A 26,643-nucleotide genomic window follows, 5' to 3' on the forward strand; every position below is an offset into this window, starting at 1 on the left:
ATGCTGTCTAGCATTTAAAGTCTTCATTTCAAAGCTTTTAAAATAATGTATTAGGTGTTACTTATGACCATTTTGAGAGGGGCCTGGAACCGATCTCCTTCACTTTCCATTGACTTACATTATAAACTGGGTTTCAATTTACAACGGTTTCGATTTACAACCATTCCTTCTGGAACCTAACTCCGGCGTAAACTGAGTGCTACCTATATATATATATACACATATATACCAAACAACCTTTGCACTCTCTGTATAGGTTAATATGGCCGGTGCTGAGTCTCCCAAACACCATCCAGAAATAATCACCTCGCCCCTTCATCTGGTCCAACATCCCATGTGGAGGACCAAAACATTGGATGTGGATGTGAGGTTCACCGCAAGTGGTGACATCTGAATTGACGAACCGGGTGCGAGGTGATTATTTTTGGAATATATATTATACACACTATATTATTCTTTACTTTATTTTATTGTTTTATCTTTTCGCCCTGTTTAAACTATCAGTCTTAAAATAGCTTCTGGCAAAATGTGCACCAACCGTTCTGAATTACTCAATGTGAGTGCGGAGTTATTTGTATCCAAGATAATAAAACATATGATCCTGATGTTTATACACATTCAGACTGTGGTATTACCAGCTTGTTCACTCTTTGTCAGTCAGAATTTAGTTGATCTGGTGGTGCAGAAATAATGATGTTTGACATAAATATTTTAACCCTTTGAATCACTGTGTGAAAAACATTATTTATTGAACGTCCTATACTCTCTAAATCAAATATAAATAATTTTTTAATCTCTTACAGCTAATTTTAAGTGTGAATGGCTCATATAATAAACATTTTTAAGATGGATTAAAACTGAAGAAAATCATGTAACAAATCAGGTTTTTCCAATAGTTGTTGAATTGAATTGTTCCACTTACTGAAGCCAATACATCTTTTTATGTGGATATTAATGGATTCAAAGATTTCATAGAGAGAATCAATTGATGATCATTATAAACATGTTCTTATCTAATTGATAATACAGGTAGAGACTGGTTGAGACCGGAAAAGGTTTGGATTTGGGAATATTTGCATCTGTAAGAGTATGATAATTTCTAAGCTCTTGAAGGGCGCCCCTTATTTCAATGCATTTGACATTTTTAACCACTAGAGGGCGAAATTTCACGTGTGCCTTAAAGATAACTTTGTGCTCACTCCCGTGGAGTTATTTATGAGTCAGCACTGATTGACTAAAATGTAAGTCTGTCAAAAGAACTGAAATAAGGCGGCTGCAGAGGCTTAGATACAAGGTAATCACAGAGGTAAAAAGTATATTAATATAACTGTGTTGGTTATGCAAAACTGGGGAATGGGTAATAAAGGGATTTTCTATCTTTTTAAACAATAACAATTTTGGAGTAGACTGTCACTTTAAAGGGACATTAAAACCAATGATAAACTCTAACCACTCACTCTCGAGATTCGGATTTCATAGTTCATGGATAATAAAGGTCAATATAAGACATTGATCTCAACAGAATACTGGACTATGATTACACCACAACAAATAAAGACTATGATGATTGAGGTTCTTCAGACCCGACTAAGTAATACCCACTAGTTGGGATATAGGTAGAGGGAACTTGAGAGAGTTTGAAGAATTGTGTTCATTGTTTAAGGGTTCAACCATTGGTTTATTTATTTGTTGGCATTTTTGTTGGTTAATCTTTTCCTGAAAGGATGGGGTTTTTTAATGGCTTTTTTGTTTGTTTTCCTTTTTTTTTCTTTATCCCAATTGTAAGAAACTTCAATAAAAAGCATTTAAACATAAAGGGACATTAAACCCAAAAATATTCTTTCATTATTCAGACAGAGAATAGCGTGCACGTGCCTGAAGCAATACATGACAGGAAATAACGCTGCCATCTAGTGCTCCTGCTAATGTATAGCATTGTTGCAAAACTGCTGCCATCTAGTGCTCTTGCTAATGTATAACATTATTATAAAACTGCTGCCATCTAGTGCTCTTGCTAATGTATAACATTGTTATAAAACTGCTGCCATCTAGTGCACTTGCTAATGTATAACATTGTTATAAAACTGCTGCCATCTAGTGCTCTTGCTAATGTATAACATTGTTATAAAACTGCTGCCATCTAGTGCTCTTGCTAATGTATAACATTGTTATAAAACTGCTGCCATCTAGTGCTCTTGCTAATGTATAACATTTTTATAAAACTGCTGCCATCTAGTGCTCTTGCTAATGTATAACATTTTTATAAAACTGCTGCCATCTAGTGCTCTTGCTAATGTCTAACATTGTTATAAAACTGCTGCCATCTAGTGCTCTTGCTAATGTATAATATTTTTTATAAAACTGCTGCCATCTAGTGCTCTTGCTAATGTGTAACATTGTTATAAAACTGTTACCATCTAGTGATTTTGCTAATGTGTAGCATTATCATAAAACTGCTGCCATCTAGTGCTCTTGCTAATGTATAACATTATTATAAAACTGCTGCCATCTAGTGCTCTTGCTAATGTGTAACATTGTTCTAAAAATGCTGCCATCTAGTGCTCTTGCTAATGTGTAGCATTATCATAAAACTGCTGCCATCTAGTGCTCTTGCTAATGTATAACATTGTTATAAAACTGCTGCCATCTAGTGCTCTTGCTAATGTATAACATTGTTATAAAACTGCTGCCATCTAGTGCTCTTGCTAATGTATAACATTGTTATAAAACTGCTGCCATCTAGTGCTCTTGCTAATGTATAACATTATTATAAAACTGCTGCCATCTAGTGCTCTTGCTAATGTATAACATTATTATAAAACTGCTGCCATCTAGTGATCCTGCTAATGTATAACATTGTTGTACAACTGCTGCCATATAGGATTGCAGACACGTGCACACTCATGAGCTTACATCCCTGCTTTTCAACAAAGGATAACAAAAACAAAGAAAATTTGATAACCGTAGTAAAATTGAAAGTTGTTTAAAATTGTGTGCTCTATTTGAATCATGAAAGAAAAATGTTGGGCTTTATGTCCCTTTAAGGGCTTTAGTATCCCTCAGGCTACATATAAGTATATCTGTGCCTATACCTAGAGAAGAAATCCCATCCAATCAGTAGATCCTGATAATAAATGACTAGCAATGACTCTAATGTTTTTCCTGTTCAGACGTCTGCATTAAGGGCCAGGTTGATACTGTTATTTGACGTTGCGGCTTCAATAATGGAAATATATGTTTTGGATGTTATTAAATATGTAAAGTAAATTTCCTGGACTTGGAACTTTGTAAACTGAATAATCTTATATGACCCTTACATTTCTAGTTCTATTGATCTTTATAAAAGTAATTTCTTCACATATTTATATAACTATATGTGCCAGGTCACATATTGCATTTCCTAGTTCCATAGCACACTTTGCAGCAGAGCTTATCTATAGCTTATCATATAGATTACAGCACTAAGCTCTTACCCCTACACCATAATATTGACAATACTAGTCTCTGGAGCAAATTATGGGCATATAGTTATTGTTACAACAAAACATCAAAATTAGGCAGACAAATAATATATGAACCCATTCAATAATAATAACAATATTCCATTAATATTAATTATGTTTAAATAATACACAATTATCTATATATTACACTATTGCAGGGCTCATGTGAGTGCTTAAAGACACACGAAACGGTAGTAACACAAAACTACCTTAGACCCACTGTCCTAATAGCCAGCAGCAGTGCTTCCTTAGTTATCCTGGACTCCTAATGACACTCTGAGGGCAGAGGTGCGGGTGAGGAGCAAGGCTGTAGTGTGTCAAATTACTATAAATAGGAGGAGAGACACAGCAAACACTGTGTGATTATGCACAGCACCGGACAGGGTGAGGTGTTGGGCAAATTGATTTTTGTATTATTTAGTCTGACAGCAATTTCTTATTTTTGCACTGTTTGTAGGAAGTGGTATATGTTTAAAACTCATGCTAAAATCAGTAAGCTGCAGACAATACAGAGTGCTAAAATATGAAGATTACTGTCAGACTATACTGTCACACCCTAGTGTCTCTCAGTCTTAGCACACACCCGAGTGCATCTTAATTTTAGCACACACCCCAGCGCCTCTCAGTCTTAGCACACACCTCAGCGCCTCTCAATGTTAGCACACACCCTAGCGTCTCTCAGTCTTAGCAGACACCCTAATGTCTCTTAGTCTTTGTACACACCCTAGCGCCTCTCAGTGTTAGCACACACCCTATCCCCTCTCAGTGTAAGCACACACCTTATCCCCTCTCAGTGTTAGCACACACCCCAGCTCCTCCCAGTGTTAGCACACTCCCCCAGTGCCTCCCAGTGTTAGCACACACCCCAGCGCCTCTAAGTGTTAGCACACACCCCAGCCCCTCTCAGTGCTAGCACACACCCCAGCCCCTCTCAGTGCTAGCACACACCCCAGCCCCTCTCAGTGCTAGCACACACCCAGCCCCTCTCAGTGCTAGCACACATCCCAGCCCCTCTAAGTGCTAGCACACACCCCAGTACCTCTTAATGTTTGCACACACCCCAGAGCCTCTAAGTGTTCGCACTCATCCCAGGACCTCTTTGTTAGCACACACCCCAGTACCTCTTAATGTTAGCACACACCCCAGAACCTCTCAATGTTTGCACATACCCCAGAGCCTCTCACTGTTGGCACACACCCCAGCACCTTTCAGTGTTTGCACTCACCCCAAAACCTCTTTGCTTGTACACACCCCAGTACCTCTTAATGTTAGCACACACCCCAGAGCCTCTCAGTGTTAGCACACACCCCAGTGCCTTGCAGTGTTAGCACACCCCCTAGCGTCTCGCAGTGTTAGCACACACCCTAGCGTCTGTCAGTGTTAGCACACACCCTAGCGTCTGTCAGTGTTAGCACACACCCTAGCGTTTTGCAGTGTTAGCACACACCCCAGTGCCTTGCAGTGTTAGCACACACCCTAGCGTTTGTCAGTGTTAGCACACACCCTAGCGTTTTGCAGTGTTAGCACACACCCCAGTGCCTTGCAGTGTTAGCACACACCCTAGCATTTTGCAGTGTTAGCACACACCCCCTAGCGCCTCGCAGTGTTAGCACACACCCTAGCGTTTTGCAGTGTTAGCACACACCCCAGTGCCTTGCAGTGTTAGCACACACCCTAGCGTTTTGCAGTGTTAGCACACACCCCAGTGCCTTGCAGTGTTAGCACACCCCCTAGCGTTTTGCAGTGTTAGCACACACCCCAGCGCCTCTCAGTGTTGGCACACACCCCAGCGCCTCTCAGTGTTAGCACACACCCCAGCGCCTCTCATTGTTGGCACACACCCCAGTGCCTCTCTGTGTTAGCACACACCCTAGCGTTTTGCAGTGTTAGCACACACCCTAGCGTCTGTCAGTGTTAGCACACACCCCAGCACCTCTGTGTTAGCACACACCCTAGTGCCTCTCAGTGTTAGCACACACCCCAGCACCTCTGTGTTAGCACACACCCTAGTGCCTCTCAGTGTTAGCACACACCCCAGCACCTCTGTGTTAGCACACACCCTAGTGCCTCTCAGTGTTAGCACACACCCCAGTGCCTCTCAGTGTTAGCACACACCCTAGTGCCTCTGTGTTAGCACACACCCTAGTGCCTCTCAGTGTTAGCACACACCCTAGTGCCTCTCAGTGTTAGCACACACCCCAGCGCCTCTCACTGTTAGCACACACCCTAGCCCCTCTCAGTGTTAGCACACACCCTAGTGCCTCTCAGTGTTAGCACACGCCCCAACGCCTCTCTGTGTTAGCACACACCCTAGTGCCTCTCAGTGTTAGCACACGCCCCAACGGCTCTCTGTGTTAGCACACACCCTAGTGCCTCTCAGTGTTAGCACATGCCCCAACGCCTCTCTGTGTTAGCACACACCCCAGTGCCTCTCTGTGTTAGCACACACCCTAGCGTTTTGCAGTGTTAGCACACCCCTAGCGCCTCGCAGTGTTAGCACACACCCTAGCGTCTGTCAGTGTTAGCACACACCCCAGCACCTCTGTGTTAGCACACACCCTAGTGCCTCTCAGTGTTAGCACACACCCCAGCACCTCAGTGTTAGCACACACCCCAGCACCTCTGTGTTAGCACACACCCTAGTGCCTCTCAGTGTTAGCACACACCCCAGTGCCTCTCAGTGTTAGCACACACCCTAGTGCCTCTGTGTTAGCACACACCCTAGTGCCTCTCAGTGTTAGCACACACCCTAGCGCCTCTCAGTGTTAGCACACACCCCAGCGCCTCTCACTGTTAGCACACACCCTAGCCCCTCTCAGTGTTAGCACACACCCTAGTGCCTCTCAGTGTTAGCACACGCCCCAACGCCTCTCTGTGTTAGCACACACCCTAGTGCCTCTCAGTGTTAGCACACGCCCCAACGGCTCTCTGTGTTAGCACACACCCTAGTGCCTCTCAGTGTTAGCACATGCCCCAACGCCTCTCTGTGTTAGCACACACCCTAGCGCCTCTCAGTGTTAGCACATGCCCCAACGCCTCTCTGTGTTAGCACACACCCTAGCGCCTCTCAGTGTTAGCACACACCCCAGCGCCTCTCACTGTTAGCACACACCCTAGCCCCTCTCAGTGTTAGCACACACCCTAGTGCCTCTCAGTGTTAGCACACGCCCCAACGGCTCTCTGTGTTAGCACACACCCTAGTGCCTCTCAGTGTTAGCACATGCCCCAACGCCTCTCTGTGTTAGCACACACCCCAGTGCCTCTCTGTGTTAGCACACCCCTAGCGCCTCGCAGTGTTAGCACACACCCTAGCGTCTGTCCGTGTTAGCACACACCCCAGAACCTCTCCGTGTTAGCACACACCCTAGCACCTCTCAATGTTATCATACACCCCAGCGCCTCTGTGTTAGCACACACCCTAGCGTTTTGCAGTGTTAGCACACCCCTAGCGCCTGTCAGTGTTAGCACATACCCCAGCACCTCTGTGCTAGCACACACCATAGCGTCTGTCAGTGTTAGCACACACCCCAGAACCTCTCCGTGTTAGCACACTCCGTAGCGCCTCGCAATGTTATCATACACCCCAGCGCCTCTGTGTTAGCACACACCCTAGCGTTTTACATAAGAATCTGGAACATTTCATGCATCAGCCTGTGTTAGATGCATAATATAGCTTTGAGTTATTTTTACAATGATGGGAGAGTTGACAAATGATCACATGTGGACTATATTGCTTGTTCATTAGAAGTGAAGCCATACTTCCATTACAGAGCTTTACTCCATACCATAAAGGCTTTGATCAGAAATGTCCATATGGTGGCGGGTCCTCACCTTAGCGTATTATTTGTCACTTTACTAGTAGTAGTAAAGTAGTGACTACTTACCAAACCTTTCAGAATGATTCTTCTGCTGACCAGATTCGCAAAGCAGCTACCTGGTCTTTTTTGTAAATGTTTGCTAAGTTTTACTGTTTCATCATATATGTCTCTTCTGAGTCTGTTGTGCCTGACTAATCGTTGTCCCCACCTTAACTTTAGTCTCCCTATTTCTCTTGGTCTCCTGCACTTTACTGATTGGGTATTAGATCCCACATGTGATTATTTGTGGGCTCATCACACCATCATTGAAAGAAAACAGAATATTTGCTTAACTGATACATTTATTTCCTTCATGATGATTAGAATCTACCACCGCATGGCAGTTGGTTCTGTTTTACACTTTATTCACCGCACTATGGTCCTTTCGTATTTTTCTGCCATATGGGTTATTATTATTATCGGTTATTTGTAGAGCGCCAACAGATTCCGCAGCGTTATGGGTTGTTGGAATATAGAAGCTGGATCATATTCATTGTGCAGTACACACTGTACAGAGGAACCACAAACCTGAATTAGTGCAGACTACACTTTGAACTGAATGTACTAATTTCAGAGCACTTTAGATTGATTTCTCTCACTTTTGGCTGATTGAGTAACGGAGAAATGTAATTTATGCACAACGGAAAATGAGATTTTTCATACTATCATTAAGCTGCAGTTTGCCAGTGCTGCTAATCAAGGAGTAAGTGGTTTCTAACTTTACTATTTGCAGCAACAATTCTTTATTTTTTATTTTCTTGCTTTTTTTATTTAATTTTTAATTATTTTCTAATAATTATTAGTTGGTTAATTTATGTAAGAAAATAATCCTAGGAAAACAACAACCTTTCTAGTGTATTTCTACAGCAATGTATGCTATTGTGGAAACTCAGTCTAAATTCACTTCTGCACCCCTTAAATTTGACAGCCAATCACAAGATATACAGAAGTATTGATTGTTGACATTAATATTAGTATTTGTGCTTCGTATGTACTAAATGCTTTTGTTATTTTCTGCTATTGATATATACAAAATACTGAACATGTTGACAGGAAGGGCAGACAAAATTAATAATGAACAGATTTTTTTAATGTTCTTGATTAAATGTTTTATAGGGGTGTGATTTTGCTTTGAATATACTGAAATCTTTCTCTGTTTCCCGTCAGATTCAGAAGCTCAGTACGGCTGGTCAGAGGATGAGATAGCGGATCTATATGATCACACTACAGTCATCTTAGCTGCCGAACGGTAAGAGCAGTTACTCATATCAGTGGTGGAAAAATATCACTATTGTTTACTATTCTGCTGCTAGCCCAGATGTGAGGATGTTAATTAGTCACAGAGCTGCTAGCCCCAGAGGTGAGATTTACTAGTCACCAGAGCTGCTAGCCCAGTGGTGTGAGTTACTAGTCACAGAGCTGCCTGTAGCCCAGACATGGAGATGTTACTAGTCACAGAGCTGCTAGCCCAGAGGTGTGATGTTACTTGTAGTCACAAGAGCTGCTAGCCCAGAGGTGAGATGTTTCTAAGTTCACAGAGCTGCTAGCCCAGAAGTGAGATGTACTAGTCACAGAGCTTGCTAGTCCCAGAGGTGAGATGTTATAGTCACAGAGCTGCTAGATCAGAGGTGAGATGTTACTAGTCACAGAGCTGCTAGATCAGAGGTGAGATGTTTACTAGTACACAGAAGCTTTGCTAGCCCAGAGGTGAGATGTACTAGTCACAGAGCTGCAAGCCCAGAGGTGAGATGTAACTCAGTCACAAGCTGCTAGATCAGAGGTGTGATGTTACTAGTCCACAGAGGCTGCTAGTCCAGAGGTGAGATGTTACTAGTCACAGAGCTGCTAGTCCAGAGGTGAGATGTTTACTAGTCACAGAGCTGCTAGCCCAGAGGTGAGATGTTACTAGTCACAGAGCTGCTAGCCCAGATGTGAGATGTTACTAGTCACAGAGCTGCTAGCCCAGAGGTGAGATGTTACTAGTCACAGAGCTGCTAGCCCAGAGGTGAGATGATACTAGTCACAGAGCTGCTAGCCCAGAGGTGAGATGTTACTAGTCACAGAGCTGCTAGCCCAGAGGTGAGATGTTACTAGTCACAGAGCTGCTAGCTCAGAGGTGAGATGTTACTAGTCACAGAGCTGCTAGATCAGAGGTGAGATGTTACTAGTCACAGAGCTGCTAGCCCAGAGGTGAGATGTTACTAGTCACAGAGCTGCTAGCCCAAAGGTGAGATGTTACTAGTCACAGAGCTGCTAGCCCAGAGGTGAGATGTTACTAGTCACAGAGCTGCTAGATCAGAGGTGAGATGTTACTAGTCACAGAGCTGCTAGATCAGAGGTGAGGTGTTACTAGTCACAGAGCTGCTAGCCCAGAGGTGAGATGTTACTAGTCACAGAGCTGCTAGCCCAGAGGTGAGGTGAGATGTTACTAGTCACAGAGCTGCTAGCCCAGAGGTGAGATGTTACTAGTCACAGAGCTGCCAGCCCAGAGGTGAGATGTTACTAGTCACAGAGCTGCTAGATCAGAGGTGAGATGTTACTAGTCACAGAGCTGCAAGCCCAGAGGTGAGATGTTACTAGTCACAGAGCTGCTAGATCAGAGGTGAGATGTTACTAGTCACAGAGCTGCTAGCCCAGAGGTGAGATGTTACTAGTCACAGAGCTGCTAGCCCAGAGGTGAGGTGAGATGTTACTAGTCACAGAGCTGCTAGCCCAGAGGTGAGATGTTACTAGTCACAGAGCTGCCAGCCCAGAGGTGAGATGTTACTAGTCACAGAGCTGCTAGATCAGAGGTGAGATGTTACTAGTCACAGAGCTGCTAGCCCAGAGGTGAGATGTTACTAGTCACAGAGCTGCTAGATCAGAGGTGAGATGTTACTAGTCACAGAGCTGCTAGCCCAGAGGTGAGATGTTACTAGTCACAGAGCTGCTAGCCCAGAGGTGAGATGTTACTAGTCACAGAGCTGCTAGTCCAGAGGTGAGATGTTACTAGTCACAGAGCTGCTAGTCCAGAGGTGAGATGTTACTAGTCACAGAGCTGCTAGCCCAGAGGTGAGATGTTACTAGTCACAGAGCTGCTAGCCCAGAGGTGAGATGTTACTAGTCACAGAGCTGCTAGATCAGAGGTGGGATGTTACTAGTCACAGAGCTGCTAGCCCAGAGGTGAGATGTTACTAGTCACAGAGCTGCTAGCCCAGAGGTGAGATGTTACTAGTCACAGAGCTGCTAGCCCAGAGGTGAGATGTTACTAGTCACAGAGCTGCTAGCCCAGAGGTGAGATGTTACTAGTCACAGAGCTGCTAGCCCAGAGGTGAGATGTTACTAGTCACAGAGCTGCTAGCCCAGAGGTGAGATGTTACTAGTCACAGAGCTGCTAGATCAGAGGTGAGATGTTACTAGTCACAGAGCTGCTAGATCAGAGGTGAGATGTTACTAGTCACAGAGCTGCTAGCCCAGAGGTGAGATGTTACTAGTCACAGAGCTGCTAGCCCAGAGGTGAGATGTTACTAGTCACAGAGCTGCTAGCCCAGAGGTGAGATGTTACTAGTCACAGAGCTGCTAGCCCAGAGGTGAGATGTTACTAGTCACAGAGCTGCTAGCCCAGAGGTGAGATGTTACTTGTAGTCACAGAGCTGCTAGTCCAGAGGTGAGATGTTACTAGTCACAGAGCTGCTAGCCCGAAGGTGAGATGTTACTAGTCACAGAGCTGCTAGATCAGAGGTGAGATGTTACTAGTCACAGAGCTGCTAGCCCAGAGGTGAGATGTTACTAGTCACAGAGCTGCTAGCCCAGAGGTGAGATGTTACTAGTCACAGAGCTGCTAGATCAGAGGTGAGATGTTACTAGTCACAGAGCTGCTAGCCCAGAGGTGAGATGTTACTAGTCACAGAGCTGCTAGCCCAGAGGTGAGATGTTACTAGTCACAGAGCTGCTAGCCCAGAGGGGAGATGTTACTAGTCACAGAGCTGCTAGCCCAGAGGTGAGATGTTACTAGTCACAGAGCTGCTAGATCAGAGGTGAGATGTTACTAGTCACAGAGCTGCTAGCCCAGAGGTGAGATGTTACTAGTCACAGAGCTGCTAGCCCAGAGGTGAGATGTTACTAGTCACAGAGCTGCTAGATCAGAGGTGAGATGTTACTAGTCACAGAGCTGCTAGCCCAGAGGTGAGATGTTACTAGTCACAGAGCTGCTAGCCCAGAGGTGAGATGTTACTAGTCACAGAGCTGCTAGCCCAGAGGTGAGATGTTACTAGTCACAGAGCTGCTAGCCCAGAGGTGAGATGTTACTAGTCACAGAGCTGCTAGCCCAGAGGTGAGATGTTACTAGTCACAGAGCTGCTAGATCAGAGGTGAGATGTTACTAGTCACAGAGCTGCTAGCCCAGAGGTGAGATGTTACTAGTCACAGAGCTGCTAGCCCAGAGGTGAGATGTTACTAGTCACAGAGCTGCTAGCCCAGAGGTGAGATGTTACTAGTCACAGAGCTGCTAGCCCAGAGGTGAGATGTTACTAGTCACAGAGCTGCTAGCCCAGAGGTGAGATGTTACTAGTCACAGAGCTGCTAGCCCAGAGGTGAGATGTTACTAGTCACAGAGCTGCTAGATCAGAGGTGAGATGTTACTAGTCACAGAGCTGCTAGATCAGAGGTGAGATGTTACTAGTCACAGAGCTGCTAGCCCAGATGTGAGATGTTACTAGTCACAGAGCTGCTAGCCCAGAGATGAGATGTTACTAGTCACAGAGCTGCTAGCCCAGAGGTGAGATGTTACTAGTCACAGAGCTGCTAGCCCAGAGGTGAGATGTTACTAGTCACAGAGCTGCTAGCCCAGAGGTGAGATGTTACTTGTAGTCACAGAGCTGCTAGTCCAGAGGTGAGATGTTACTAGTCACAGAGCTGCTAGCCCGAAGGTGAGATGTTACTAGTCACAGAGCTGCTAGATCAGAGGTGAGATGTTACTAGTCACAGAGCTGCTAGCCCAGAGGTGAGATGTTACTAGTCACAGAGCTGCTAGCCCAGAGGTGAGATGTTACTAGTCACAGAGCTGCTAGCCCAGAGGTGAGATGTTACTAGTCACAGAGCTGCTAGCCCAGAGGTGAGATGTTACTAGTCACAGAGCTGCTAGGCCCAGAGGTGAGATGTTACTAGTCACAGAGCTGCTAGATCAGAGGTGAGATGTTACTAGTCACAGAGCTGCTAGCCCAGAGGTGAGATGTTACTAGTCACAGAGCTGCTAGCCCAGAGGTGAGATGTTACTAGTCACAGAGCTGCTAGCCCAGAGGTGAGATGTTACTAGTCACAGAGCTGCTAGCCCAGAGGTGAGATGTTACTAGACACAGAGCTGCTAGCCCAGAGGTGAGATGTTACTAGTCACAGAGCTGCTAGCCAGAGGTGAGATGTTACTAGTCACAGAGCTGCTAGATCAGAGGTGGGATGTTACTAGTCACAGAGCTGCTAGCCCAGAGGTGAGATGTTACTAGTCACAGAGCTGCTAGCCCAGAGGTGAGATGTTACTAGTCACAGAGCTGCTAGCCCAGAGGTGAGATGTTACTAGTCACAGAGCTGCTAGCCCAGAGGTGAGATGTTACTAGTCACAGAGCTGCTAGCCCAGAGGTGAGATGTTACTAGTCACAGAGCTGCTAGCCCAGAGGTGAGATGTTACTAGTCACAGAGCTGCTAGCCCAGAGGTGAGATGTTACTAGTCACAGAGCTGCTAGATCAGAGGTGAGATGTTACTAGTCACAGAGCTGCTAGCCCAGAGGTGAGATGTTACTAGTCACAGAGCTGCTAGCCCAGAGGTGAGATGTTACTAGTCACAGAGCTGCTAGAACAGAGGTGAGATGTTACTAGTCACAGAGCTGCTAGATCAGAGGTGAGATGTTACTAGTCACAGAGCTGCTAGTCCAGAGGTGAGATGTTACTAGTCACAGAGCTGCTAGCCCAGAGGTGAGATGTTACTAGTCACAGAGCTGCTAGCTCAGAGGTGAGATGTTACTAGTCACAGAGCTGCTAGACCAGAGGTGAGATGTTACTAGTCACAGAGCTGCTAGCCCAGAGGTGAGATGTTACTAGTCACAGAGCTGCTAGCCCAGAGGTGAGATGTTACTAGTCACAGAGCTGCTAGCCCAGAGGTGAGATGTTACTAGTCACAGAGCTGCTAGCCCAGAGGTGAGATGTTACTAGTCACAGAGCTGCTAGTCCAGAGGTGAGATGTTACTAGTCACAGAGCTGCTAGCCAGAGGTGAGATGTTACTAGTCACAGAGCTGCTAGCCCAGAGGTGAGATGTTACTAGTCACAGAGCTGCTAGCCCAGAGGTGAGATGTTACTAGTCACAGAGCTGCTAGCTCAGAGGTGAGATGTTACTAGTCACAGAGCTGCTAGATCAGAGGTGAGATGTTACTAGTCACAGAGCTGCTAGATCAGAGGTGAGATGTTACTAGTCACAGAGCTGCTAGCCCAGAGGTGAGATGTTACTAGTCACAGAGCTGCTAGCCCAGAGGTGAGATGTTACTTAGTCACAGAGCTGCTAGCCAGAGGTGATATGTTACTAGTCACAGAGCTGCTAGCCCGAAGGTGAGATGTTACTAGTCACAGAGCTGCTAGCCCAGAGGTGAGATGTTACTAGTCACAGAGCTGCTAGATCAGAGGTGAGATGTTACTAGTCACAGAGCTGCTAGCCCAGAGGTGAGATGTTACTAGTCACAGAGCTGCTAGCCCAGAGGTGAGATGTTACTAGTCACAGAGCTGCTAGCCCAGAGGTGAGATGTTACTAGTCACAGAGCTGCTAGCCCAGAGTAGAGATGTTACTAGTCACAGAGCTGCTAGCCCAGAGGTGAGATGTTACTAGTCACAGAGCTGCTAGCCCAGAGGTGAGATGTTACTAGTCACAGAGCTGCTAGCCCAGAGGTGAGATGTTACTAGTCACAGAGCTGCCTAGATCAGAGGTGAGATGTTACTAGTCACCACGAGCTGCTAGCACAGAGGTGAGATGTTACTAGTCACAGAGCTGCTAGCCAGAGGTGAGATGTTACTAGTCACAGAGCTGCTAGCCCAGAGGTGAGATGTTACTAGTAGTCCACAGAGCTGGCTCGCCAGAGCTGAGATCGTTACTAGTCACAGAGCTGCTAGCCCAGAGGTGAGATGTTACTAGCTCCACAGAGCTGCTACGACTCAGAGGTGAGATGTTACTAGCTCACAGAGCTGCTAGCCCAGGGTGAGATGTTACTAGTCACAGAGCTGCTAGCCCAGAGGTGAGATGTTACCTAGTCACAGAGCTCGCTAGCCCAGAGGTGAGATGTTACTAGTCACAGAGCTGCTAGCCCAGAGATGAGATGTTCTTCTAGTCACAGAGCTGCTAGTCCAGAGGTGAGATGTTACTAGTCACAGAGCTGCTAGCCCAGAGGTGAGATGTTACTAGTCACAGAGCTGCTAGATCAGAGGTGAGATGTTACTAGTCACAGAGCTGCTAGCCCAGAGGTGAGATGTTACTAGTCACAGAGCTGCTAGATCAGAGGTGAGATGTTACTAGTCACAGAGCTGCTAGATCAGAGGTGAGATGTTACTAGTCACAGAGCTGCTAGCCCAGATGTGAGATGTTACTAGTCACAGAGCTGCTAGCCCAGAGGTGAGATGTTACTAGTCACAGAGCTGCTAGCCCAGAGGTGAGATGTTACTAGTCACAGAGCTGCTAGCCCAGAGGTGAGATGTTACTAGTCACAGAGCTGCTAGATCAGAGGTGAGATGTTACTAGTCACAGAGCTGCTAGCCCAGAGGTGAGATGTTACTAGTCACAGAGCTGCTAGCCCAGAGGTGAGATGTTACTAGTCACAGAGCTGCTAGCCCAGAGGTGAGATGTTACTAGTCACAGAGCTGCTAGCCCAGAGGTGAGATGTTACTAGTCACAGAGCTGCTAGCCCAGAGGTGAGATGTTACTAGTCACAGAGCTGCTAGCCCAGAGGTGAGATGTTACTAGTCACAGAGCTGCTAGCCCAGAGGTGAGATGTTACTAGTCACAGAGCTGCTAGCCCAGAGGTGAGATGTTACTAGTCACAGAGCTGCTAGCCCAGAGGTGAGATGTTATAGTCACAGAGCTGCTAGCCCAGAGTTGAGATGTTACTAGTCACAGAGCTGCTAGCCCAGATGTGAGATGTTACTAGTCACAGAGCTGCTAGCTCAGAGGTGAGATGTTACTAGTCACAGAGCTGCTAGCCCAGAGGTGAGATGTTACTAGTCACAGAGCTGCTAGCCCAGAGGTGAGATGTTACTTAGTCACAGAGCTGCTAGCCCAGAGGTGAGATGTTACTAGTCACAGAGCTGCTAGACAGAGGTGAGATGTTACTAGTCACAGAGCTGCTAGCCCAGAGGTGAGATGTTACTAGTCACAGAGCTGCTAGCCAGAGGTGAGATGTTACTAGTCACAGAGCTGCTAGCCCAGAGGTGAGATGTTACTAGTCACAGAGCTGCTAGCCCAGAGGTGAGATGTTACTAGTCACAGAGCTGCTAGCCCAGAGGTGAGATGTTACTAGTCACAGAGCTGCTAGCACAGAGGTGAGATGTTACTAGTCACAGAGCTGCTAGCCCAGAGGTGAGATGTTACTAGTCACAGAGCTGCTAGCCCAGAGGTGAGATGTTACTAGTCACAGAGCTGCTAGACCAGAGGTGAGATGTTACTAGTCACAGAGCTGCTAGCCCAGAGGTGAGATGTTACTAGTCACAGAGCTGCTAGCTCAGAGGTGAGATGTTACTAGTCACAGAGCTGCTAGCCCAGAGGTGAGATGTTACTAGTCACAGAGCTGCTAGATCAGAGGTGAGATGTTACTAGTCACAGAGCTGCTAGCCCAGAGGTGAGATGTTACTAGTCACAGAGCTGCTAGCCCAGAGGTGAGATGTTACTAGTCACAGAGCTGCTAGCCCAGAGGTGAGATGTTACTAGTCACAGAGCTGCTAGCCCAGAGGTGAGATGTTACTAGTCACAGAGCTGCTAGCCCAGAGGTGAGATGTTACTAGTCACAGAGCTGCTAGCCCAGAAGTGAGATGTTACTAGTCACAGAGCTGCTAGCCCAGAGGTGAGATGTTACTAGTCACAGAGCTGCTAGCCCAGAGGTGAGATGTTACTAGTCACAGAGCTGCTAGCCCAGAGGTGAGATGTTACTAGTCACAGAGCTGCTAGATCAGAGGTTAGATGTTACTAGTCACAGAGCTGCTAGCCCAGAGGTGAGATGTTACTAGTCACAGAGCTGCTAGCCCAGAGGTGAGATGTTACTAGTCACAGAGCTGCTAGATCAGAGGTGAGATGTTACTAGTCACAGAGCTGCTAGATCAGAGGTGAGATGTTACTAGTCACAGAGCTGCTAGATCAGAGGTGAGATGTTACTAGTCACAGAGCTGCTAGATCAGAGGTGAGATGTTACTAGTCACAGAGCTGCTAGCCCAGAGGTGAGATGATACTAGTCACAGAGCTGCTAGCCCAGAGGTGAGATGTTACTAGTCACAGAGCTGCTAGATCAGAAGTGAGATGTTACTAGTCACAGAGCTGCTATCCCAGATCTGAGATGTTACTAGTCACAGAGCTGCTAGCCCAGAGGTGAGATGTTACTAGTCACAGAGCTGCTAGATCAGAGGTGAGATGTTACTAGTCACAGAGCTGCTAGATCAGAGGTGAGATGTTACTAGTCACAGAGCTGCTAGATCAGAGGTGAGATGTTACTAGTCACAGAGCTGCTAGCCCAGAGGTGAGATGTTACTAGTCACAGAGCTGCTAGCCCAGAGGTGAGATGTTACTAGTCACAGAGCTGCTAGATAAGAGGTGAGATGTTACTAGTCACAGAGCTGCTAGCCCAGAGGTGAGATGTTACTAGTCACAGAGCTGCTAGCCCAGAGGTGAGATGTTACTAGTCACAAAGCTGCTAGCCCAGAGGGGAGATGTTACTAGTCACAGAGCTGCTAGATCAGAGGTGAGATGTTACTAGTCACAGAGCTGCTAGATCAGAGGTGAGATGTTACTAGTCACAGAGCTGCTAGCCCAGAGGTGAGATGTTACTTGTAGTCACAGAGCTGCTAGCCCAGAGATGAGATGTTACTAGTCACAGAGCTGCTAGCCCAGAGGTGAGATGTTACTAGTCACAGAGCTGCTAGCCCAGAGGTGAGATGTTACTAGTCACAGAGCTGCTAGCCCAGAGGTGAGATATTACTAGTCACAGAGCTGCTAGCCCAGAGGTGAGATGTTACTAGTCACAGAGCTGCTAGATCAAAGGTGAGATGTTACTAGTCACAGAGCTGCTAGCCCAGAGGTTAGATGTTACTAGTCACAGAGCTGCTAGCCCAGAGGTGAGATGTTACTTGTCACAGAGCTGCTAGATCAGAGGTGAGATGTTACTAGTCACAGAGCTGCTAGCCCAGAGATGAGATGTTACTAGTCACAGAGCTGCTAGCCCAGAGGTGAGATGTTACTAGTCACAGAGCTGCTAGTCCAGAGGTGAGATGTTACTAGTCACAGAGCTGCTAGCCCAGAGGTGAGATGTTACTAGTCACAGAGCTGCTAGCCCAGAGGTGAGATGTTACTAGTCACAGAGCTGCTAGATCAAAGGTAAGATGTTACTAGTCACAGAGCTGCTAGCCCAGAGGTGAGATGTTACTAGTCACAGAGCTGCTAGCCCAGAGGTGAGATGTTACTGGTAGTCACAGAGCTGCTAGCCCAGAGGTGAGATGTTACTAGTCACAGAGCTGCTAGATCAGAGGTGAGATGTTACTAGTAGTCACAGAGCTGCTAGCCCAGAGGTGAGATGTTACTAGTCACAGAGCTGCTAGTCCAGAGGTGAGATGTTACTAGTCACAGAGCTGCTAGCCCAGAGGTGAGATGTTACTAGTCACAGAGCTGCTAGCCCAGAGGTGAGATGTTACTAGTCACAGAGCTGCTAGCCCAGAGGTGAGATGTTACTAGTCACAGAGCTGCCTAGCCCAGAGTGGAGATTTTACTAGTCACAGAGCTGCTAGTCCAGAGGTGAGATGTTACTAGTCACAGAGCTGCTAGCCCAGAGGTGAGATGTACTAGTCACAGAGCTGCTAGATCAGAGGTGAGATGTTACTAGTCACAGAGCAGCTAGCCCAGAAGGTGAGAAGTTACTAGTCACAGAGCTGCTAGATCAGAGGTGAGATGTTACTAGTCACAGAGCTGCTAGCCCAGAGGTGAGATGTTACTAGTCACAGAGCTGCTAGCCCAGAGGTGAGATGTTACTAGTCACAGAGCTGCTAGCCCAGAGGTGAGATGTTACTAGTCACAGAGCTGCTAGCCCAGAGGTGAGATGTTACTAGTCACAGAGCTGCTAGCCCAGAGGTGAGATGTTACTAGTCACAGAGCTGCTAGCCCAGAGGTGAGATGTTACTAGTCACAGAGCTGCTAGCCCAGAGGTGAGATGTTACTAGTCACAGAGCTGCTAGCCCAGAGGTGAGATGTTACTAGTCACAGAGCTGCTAGCCCAGAGGTGAGATGTTACTAGTCACAGAGCTGCTAGTCCAGAGGTGAGATGTTACTAGTCACAGAGCTGCTAGCCCAGAGGTGAGATGTTACTAGTCACAGAGCTGCTAGATCAGAGGTGAGATGTTACTAGTCACAGAGCTGCTAGATCAGAGGTGAGATGTTACTAGTCACAGAGCTGCTAGCCCAGAGGTGAGATGTTACTAGTCACAGAGCTGCTAGCCCAGAGATGAGATGTTACTAGTCACAGAGCTGCTAGATCAGAGGTGAGATGTTACTAGTCACAGAGCTGCTAGTCCAGAGGTGAGATGTTACTAGTCACAGAGCTGCTAGATCAGAGGTGAGATGTTACTAGTCACAGAGCTGCTAGATCAGAGGTGAGATGTTACTAGTCACAGAGCTGCTAGCCCAGAGGTGAGATGTTACTAGTCACAGAGCTGCTAGATCAGAGGTGAGATGTAGCCCAAGAGTTGAGATGTTACTAGTCACAGAGCTGCTACCCAGAGGTGGAGATGTTAACTAGTCACAGAGCTGCTAGCCCAGAGGTGAGATGTTACTAGTCACAGAGCTGCTAGCCCAGAGGGTGAGATGTACTAGTCACAGAGCTGCTATCCCAGAAGGTGAGATGTTACTAGTCACAGAGCTGCTAGCCCAGAGTGAGATGTTACTAGTCACAGAGCTGCTATCCCAGAGGTGAGATGTTACTAGTCACGAGAGCTGCTAGCCAGAGGTGAGATGTTACTAGTCACAGAGCTCTAGCCAGAGGTGAGATGTTACTAGTCACAGAGCTGCTAGCCCAGAGGTGAGATGTTACTAGTCACAGAGCGTGCTAGCCCAGAGGTGAGATTTACTAGTCACAAGAGCTGCTAGATCAGAGGTGAGATGTTACTAGTCACAGAGCTGCTAGCCCAGAGTGAGATGGTTACTAGTCACAGAGCTGCTAGCCCAGAGGTGAGATGTTACTAGTCACAGAGCTGCTAGCCCAGAGGTGAGATTATACTAGTCACAGAGCTGCTAGCCCAGAGGTGAGATGATACTAGTCACAGAGCTGCTAGCCCAGAGGTGAGATGATACTAGTCACAGAGCTGCTAGCCCAGAGGTGAGATGTTACTAGTCACAGATCTGCTAGCCCAGAGGTGAGATGATACTAGTCACAGAGCTGCTAGCCCAGAGGTGAGATGATACTAGTCACAGAGCTGCTAGCCCGGAGGTGAGATGTTACTAGTCACAGAGCTGCTAGCCCAGAGGTGAGATGTTACTAGTCACAGAGCTGCTAGATCAGAAGTGAGATGTTACTAGTCACAGAGCTGCTAGTCCAGAGGTGAGATGTTACTAGTCACAGAGCTGCTAGCCCAGAGGTGAGATGTTACTAGTCACAGAGCTGCTAGCCCAGAGGTGAGATGTTACTAGTCACAGAGCTGCTAGCCCAGATGTGAGATGTTACTAGTCACAGAGCTGCTAGATCAGAGGTGAGATGTTACTTGTCACAGAGCCTGCTAGCCCGAGAGGTTGAGATGTTACTAGTCACAGAGCATGCTAGTCCAGAGGAGAGATGTTACTAGTAGGTCACACGAGAGCGTGCTAGCCCAGAGTGTAGATGTTACGTGTTCACCTGAGCTGCTAGAATCAGAGGTGAGATGTTACTGAGTAGTCACACAGAGCATTGAGCGTAGATCACAGAGGTAAGATGTTACTAGTCACAGAGCTGCTAGCCCAGAGGTGAGATGTTACTAGTCACAGAGCTGCTAGATCAGAGGTGGAGATGTTACTAGTCACAGAGCTGCTAGCCCAGAGATGAGATGTTACTAGTCACAGAGCTGCTAGCCCAGAGGTGAGATGATACTAGTCACAGAGCTGCTAGTCCAGAGGTGAGATGTTACTGGTCACAGAGCTGCTAGCCCAGAGGTGAGATATTATTTGTCACAGAGCTGCTAGCCCAGAGGTGAGATGTTACTAGTCACAAAGCTGCTAGATCAAAGTAAGATGTTACTAGTCACTAGAGCTGCTAGCCCAGAGGTAGATGTTACTAGTCACAGAAGCTGCTAGCCCAGAGGTGAGATGTTACTATAGTCACAGGAGCTGCTAGCCCAGAGGTGAGTGTTACTAGTCACAGAGCTGCTAGATCAGAGGTGAGAATGTATACTAGTAGTCACAGAGCTGCTAGCCCAGAGGTGAGATGTTACTAGTCACAGAGCTGCTAGCCCAGAGGGGAGATGTTACTAGTCACAGAGCTGTTAGCCCAGAGGTGAGATGTTACTAGTCACAGAGGCTGCTAGCCAAGAGGTGAGATGTTACTAGTCACAGAGCTGCTAGCCAGAGGTGAGATGTTACTAGTCACAGAGCTGGTATCCCAGAGGTGAGATGATACTAAGTCACAGAGCTGCTAGCCCCGGAGGTGAGATGTTACTATTCACAAGAGCTGCTAGCCAGAGGTGAGATGTTACTAGTCACAGAGCTGCTAATCAGAAGTGAGATGTTACTAGTCACAGAGCTGCTAGTCCAGAGGTGAGATGTTACTAGTCAACAGTGTGCTAGCACCCAGAGGTGAGATGTTACTAGTCACAGAGCTGCAAGCCCAGAGGTGAAATGTTACTAGTCACAGAGCTGCCTAGCCCAGAGGTGAGATGTTACTAGTCACAGAGCTGCTAGACCCAGAGGTGAGATGTTACTAGTCACAAAAGCTGCTAGTCCAGAGGTGAGATGTTACTAGTCACAGAGCTGCTACGCCCAGAGGTGAGATGTTACTAGTCACAGAGCTGCTAGCCCAGAGGTGAGGATGTTTACTAGTCACAGAGCTGCTAGATCAGAGGTGAGATGTTTACTAGTCACAGAGCTGCTAGTCCAGATGTGAGATGTTACTAGTCACAGAGCTGCTAGATCAGAGGTGAGATGTTACTAGTCACAGAGCTGCTAGCCCAGAGGTGAGAGTGTACTAGTCACAGAGCTGCTAGAGCATGTGGTGAGATGTTACTAGTCCACAGTAGCTAGCTAGCCTCAGAGGGGAGGATGTTACTAGTCTCTATGAGCTTGCTAGCCCAGAGGTGAGATGATACTAGTCACAGAGCTGCTAGCCCAGAGGTGAGATGTTACTAGTCACAGAGCTGCTAGATCAGAGGTGAGATGTTACTAGTCACAGAGCTGCTAGATCAGAGGTGAGATGTTACTAGTCACAGAACTGCTAGATCAGAGATGAGATGTTACTAGTCACAGAGCTGCTAGCCCAGAGGTGAGATGTTACTAGTCACAGAGCTGCTAGCCAGAGTGAGATGTTACTAGTCACAGAGCTGCTAGATCAGAGGTGAGATGTACTAGTCACAGAGCTGCTAGCCCAGAGGTGAGATGTTACTAGTCACAGAGCTGCTAGCCCAGATGTGAGATGTTACTAGTCACAGAGCTGCTAGATCAGAGGTGAGATGTTACTAGTCACAGAGCTGCTAGATCAGAGGTGAGATGTTACTAGTCACAGAGCTGCTAGCCCAGAGGTGAGATGTTACTAGCCACAGAGCTGCTAGCTCAGAGGTGAGATATTACTAGTCACAGAGCTGCTAGATCAGAGGTGAGATGTTACTAGTCACAGAGCTGCTAGATCAGAGGTGAGATGTTACTAGTCACAGAGCTGCTAGCCCAGAGGTGAGATGTTACTAGTCACAGAGCTGCTAGCCCATAGGTGAGATGTTACTAGTCACAGAGCTGCTAGCCCAGAGGTGAGATGTTACTTGAAGTCACAGAGCTGCTAGTCCAGAGGTGAGTATTTACTAGTCACAGAGCTGCTAGTCCCAGAGGTGAGATGTTACTAGTCACAGAGCTGCTAGGCCCAGAGGTGAGATGTTACTAGGTCACAGAGCTGCTAGCCCAGAGGTGAGATGTTACTAGTCACAGAGCTGCTAGTATCAAGGGTAAGATTGTTACTAGTACACAGAGCTGCTAGATCAGAGGTGAGATGTTACTAGTCACTAGAGCTGCTAGATCAGAGGTGAGATGTTACTAGTCACAGAGCTGCTAGCCCAGAGGTGAGATGTTACTAGTCACAAAGAGCTGCTAGCCCAGAGGTGAGATGTTACTAGTCACAGAGCTGCTAGCCCAGAGGTGAGATGTTACTTGTAGACACAGAGCTGCTACAGAGGTGAGATGTTACTAGTCACAGAGCTGCTAGCCCGAAGGTGAGATGTTACTAGTCACAGAGCTGCTAGCCCAGAGGTGAGATGTTACTAGTCACAGAGCTGCTAGATCAGAGGTAAGATGTTACTAGTCACAGAGCTGCTAGATCAGAGGTGAGATGTTACTAGTCACAGAGCTGCTAGCCCAGAGGTGAGATGTTACTAGTCACAGAGCTGCTAGCCCAGAGGTGAGATGTTACTAGTCACAGAGCTGCTAGCCCAGAGGTGAGATGTTACTAGTCACAGAGCTGCTAGCCCAGAGGTGAGATGTTACTAGTCACAGAGCTGCTAGCCCTGAGGTGAGATGTTACTAGTCACAGAGCTGCTAGCCCAGAGGTGAGATGTTACTAGTCACAGAGCTGCTAGATCAGAGGTGAGATGTTACTAGTCACAGAGCTGCTAGCCCAGAGGTGAGATGTTACTAGTCACAGAGCTGCTAGCTCAGAGGTGAGATGTTACTAGTCACAGAGCTGCTAGCCCAGAGGTGAGATGTTACTAGTCACAGAGCTGCTAGCTCCAGAGGTGAGATGTTACTAGTCACAGAGCTGCTAGCCCAGAGGTGAGATGTTACTAGTCACAGAGCTGCTAGCCCAGAGGTGAGATGTTACTAGTCACAGAGCTGCTAGCCCAGAGGTGAGATGTTACTAGTCACAGAGCTGCTAGCTCAGAGGTGAGATGTTACTAGTCACAGAGCTGCTAGATCAGAGGTGAGATGTTACTAGTCACAGAGCTGCTAGCCCAGAGGTGAGATGTTACTAGTCACAGAGCTGCTAGATCAGAGGTGAGATGTTACTAGTCACAGAGCTGCTAGCTCCAGAGGTGAGATGTTACTAGTCACAGAGCTGCTAGACAGAGGTGAGATGTTACTAGTCACAGAGCTGCTAGCCCAGAGGTGAGATGTTACTAGTCACAGAGCTGCTAGCCCAGAGGTGAGATGTTACTAGTCACAGAGCTGCTAGCCCAGAGGTGAGATGTTACTAGTCACAGAGCTGCTAGCCAGAGGTGAGATGTTACTAGTCACAGAGCTGCTAGCCAGAGGTGAGATGTTACTAGTCACAGAGCTGCTAGCCCAGAGGTGAGATGTTACTAGTCACAGAGCTGCTAGCCAGAGGTGAGATGTTACTAGTCACAGAGCTGCTAGTCCAGAGGTGAGATGTTACTAGTCACAGAGCTGCTAGCCAGAGGTGAGATGTTACTAGTCACAGAGCTGCTAGCCAGAGGTGAGATGTTACTAGTCACAGAGCTGCTAGCCCAGAGGTGAGATGTTACTAGTCACAGAGCTGCTAGCCCAGAGGTGAGATGTTACTAGTCACAGAGCTGCTAGCCCAGAGGTGAGATGTTACTAGTCACAGAGCTGCTAGCTCCAGAGGTGAGATGTTACTAGTCACAGAGCTGCTAGCCCAGAGGTGAGATGTTACTAGTCACAGAGCTGCTAGCCCAGAGGTGAGATGTTACTAGTCACAGAGCTGCTAGATCAGAGGTGAGATGTTACTAGTCACAGAGCTGCTAGCCCAGAGGTGAGATGTTACTAGTCACAGAGCTGCTAGCCCAGAGGTGAGATGTTACTAGTCACAGAGCTGCTAGCTCAGAGGTGAGATGTTACTAGTCACAGAGCTGCTAGCCCAGAGGTGAGATGTTACTAGTCACAGAGCTGCTAGCCCAGAGGTGAGATGTTACTAGTCACAGAGCTGCTAGCCAGAGGTGAGATGTTACTAGTCACAGAGCTGCTAGCCCAGAGGTGAGATGTTACTAGTCACAGAGCTGCTAGCCCAGAGGTGAGATGTTACTAGTCACAGAGCTGCTAGCCCAGAGGTGAGATGTTACTAGTCACAGAGCTGCTAGCCCAGAGGTGAGATGTTACTAGTCACAGAGCTGCTAGCCCAGAGGTGAGATGTTACTAGTCACAGAGCTGCTAGCCCAGAGGTGAGATGTTACTAGTCACAGAGCTGCTAGCTCCAAGAGTGAGATGTTACTAGTCACAGAGCTGCTAGCCCAGAGGTGAGATGTTTACTAGGTCACAGAGGCTGCTAGCCCAGAGGTGAGATGTTACTAGTCACAGAGCTGCTAGCCCAGAGGTGAGATGTTACTAGTCACAGAGCTGCTAGTCCAGAGGTTGAGATGTTACTAGTCACAGAGCTGCTAGCCCAAGAGGTGAGATGTTACTAGTCACAGAGCTGCTAGATCCAGAGGTGAGATGTTTACTAGTCACAGAGCTGGCTAGACCAGAGGTGAGATGTTACTAGTCACAGGATGCTTGCTAGCCCAGATGTGAGATGTTACTTAGTCACAGAGCTGCTAGATCAGAGGTGAGATGTTACTAGTCACAGAGCTGGCTAGCCCAGAGGTGAGGATGTTACTAGTCACAGAGCTGCTAGATCAGAGGTGAGATGTTACTAGTCACAGAGCTTGCTAGGACCAGAGGTGAGATTGTTACTAGTCACAGAGCTGCTAGATCATAGGTGAGATGTTACTAGTCACAGAGCTGCTAGCCCAGAGGTGAGATGTTACTAGTCACAGAGCTGCTAGCCCAGAGGTGAGATGTTACTAGTCACAGAGCTGCTAGCCCAGAGGTGAGATGTTTACTAGTCACAGAGCTGCTAGCCCATAGGTGAGATGTTACTAGTCACAGAGCTGCTAGCCCAGAGGTGAGATGTTACTAGTCCACAGAGCTGCTAGCCCAGAAGTGAGATGTTACTAGTCACAGAGCAGCTAGCCCAGAGTGTAGATGTTACTAGTCACAGAGCTGCTACCCAGAGGTGAGATGTTACTAGTCACAGAGCTGCTAGCCCAGAGGTGAGATGTTACTAGTCACAGAGCTGCTAGATCAGAGGTGAGATGTTACTAGTCACAGAGCTGCTAGCCCAGAGGTTGAGATGTTACTAGTCACAGAGCAGCTAGCCCAGAGGGTGAGATGTTACTAGTCACAGAGCTGCTAGCCAGAGGTGAGATGTTACTAGGTCACAGAGCTGCTAGCCCAGAGGTGAGATGTTACTAGTCACAGAGCTGCTAGATCAGAGGTTAGATGTTACTAGTCACAGAGCTGCTAGCCCAGAGGTGAGATGTTACTAGTCACAGAGCTGCTAGATCAGAGGTGAGATGTTACTAGTCACAGAGCTGCTAGCCCAGAGATGAGATGTTACTAGTCACAGAGCTGCTAGCCCAGAGGTGAGATGTTACTAGTCACAGAGCTGCTAGTCCAGAGGTGAGATGTTACTAGTCACAGAGCTGCTAGCCCAGAGGTGAGATATTACTAGTCACAGAGCTGCTAGCCCAGAGGTGAGATGTTACTAGTCACAGAGCTGCTAGATCAAAGGTAAGATGTTACTAGTCACAGAGCTGCTAGCCCAGAGGTGAGATGTTACTAGTCACAGAGCTGCTAGCCCAGAGGTGAGATGTTACTAGTAGTCACAGAGCTGCTAGCCCAGAGGTGAGATGTTACTAGTCACAGAGCTGCTAGATCAGAGGTGAGATGTTACTAGTCACAGAGCTGCTAGCCCAGAGGTGAGATGTTACTAGTCACAGAGCTGCTAGCCCAGAGGTGAGATGTTACTAGTCACAGAGCTGCTAGCCAGAGGTGAGATGTTACTAGTCACAGAGCTGCTAGCCCAGAGGTGAGATGTTACTAGTCACAGAGCTGCTAGCCCAGAGGTGAGAT

The 26,643-nt window shown here is 47.2% G+C and overlaps 1 protein-coding gene across 1 annotated transcript in view; it reads left to right on the plus strand.

The window, feature by feature from the left end:
- METTL22 (methyltransferase 22, Kin17 lysine) overlaps positions 1-26,643 on the plus strand; it is a 193,332-nt gene that overhangs the window by 95,357 nt on the left and 71,332 nt on the right. The window contains exon 8 of the mRNA XM_053694111.1: positions 8,528-8,601. Coding sequence (XP_053550086.1) covers positions 8,528-8,601 — 74 coding nt within the window. The remainder of the gene's footprint in view (positions 1-8,527; positions 8,602-26,643) is intronic.

The sequence above is a fragment of the Bombina bombina genome, chromosome 11 (assembly GCF_027579735.1).
Source record: "Bombina bombina isolate aBomBom1 chromosome 11, aBomBom1.pri, whole genome shotgun sequence".
Classification (NCBI taxonomy): Eukaryota; Metazoa; Chordata; class Amphibia; order Anura; family Bombinatoridae; genus Bombina; species Bombina bombina.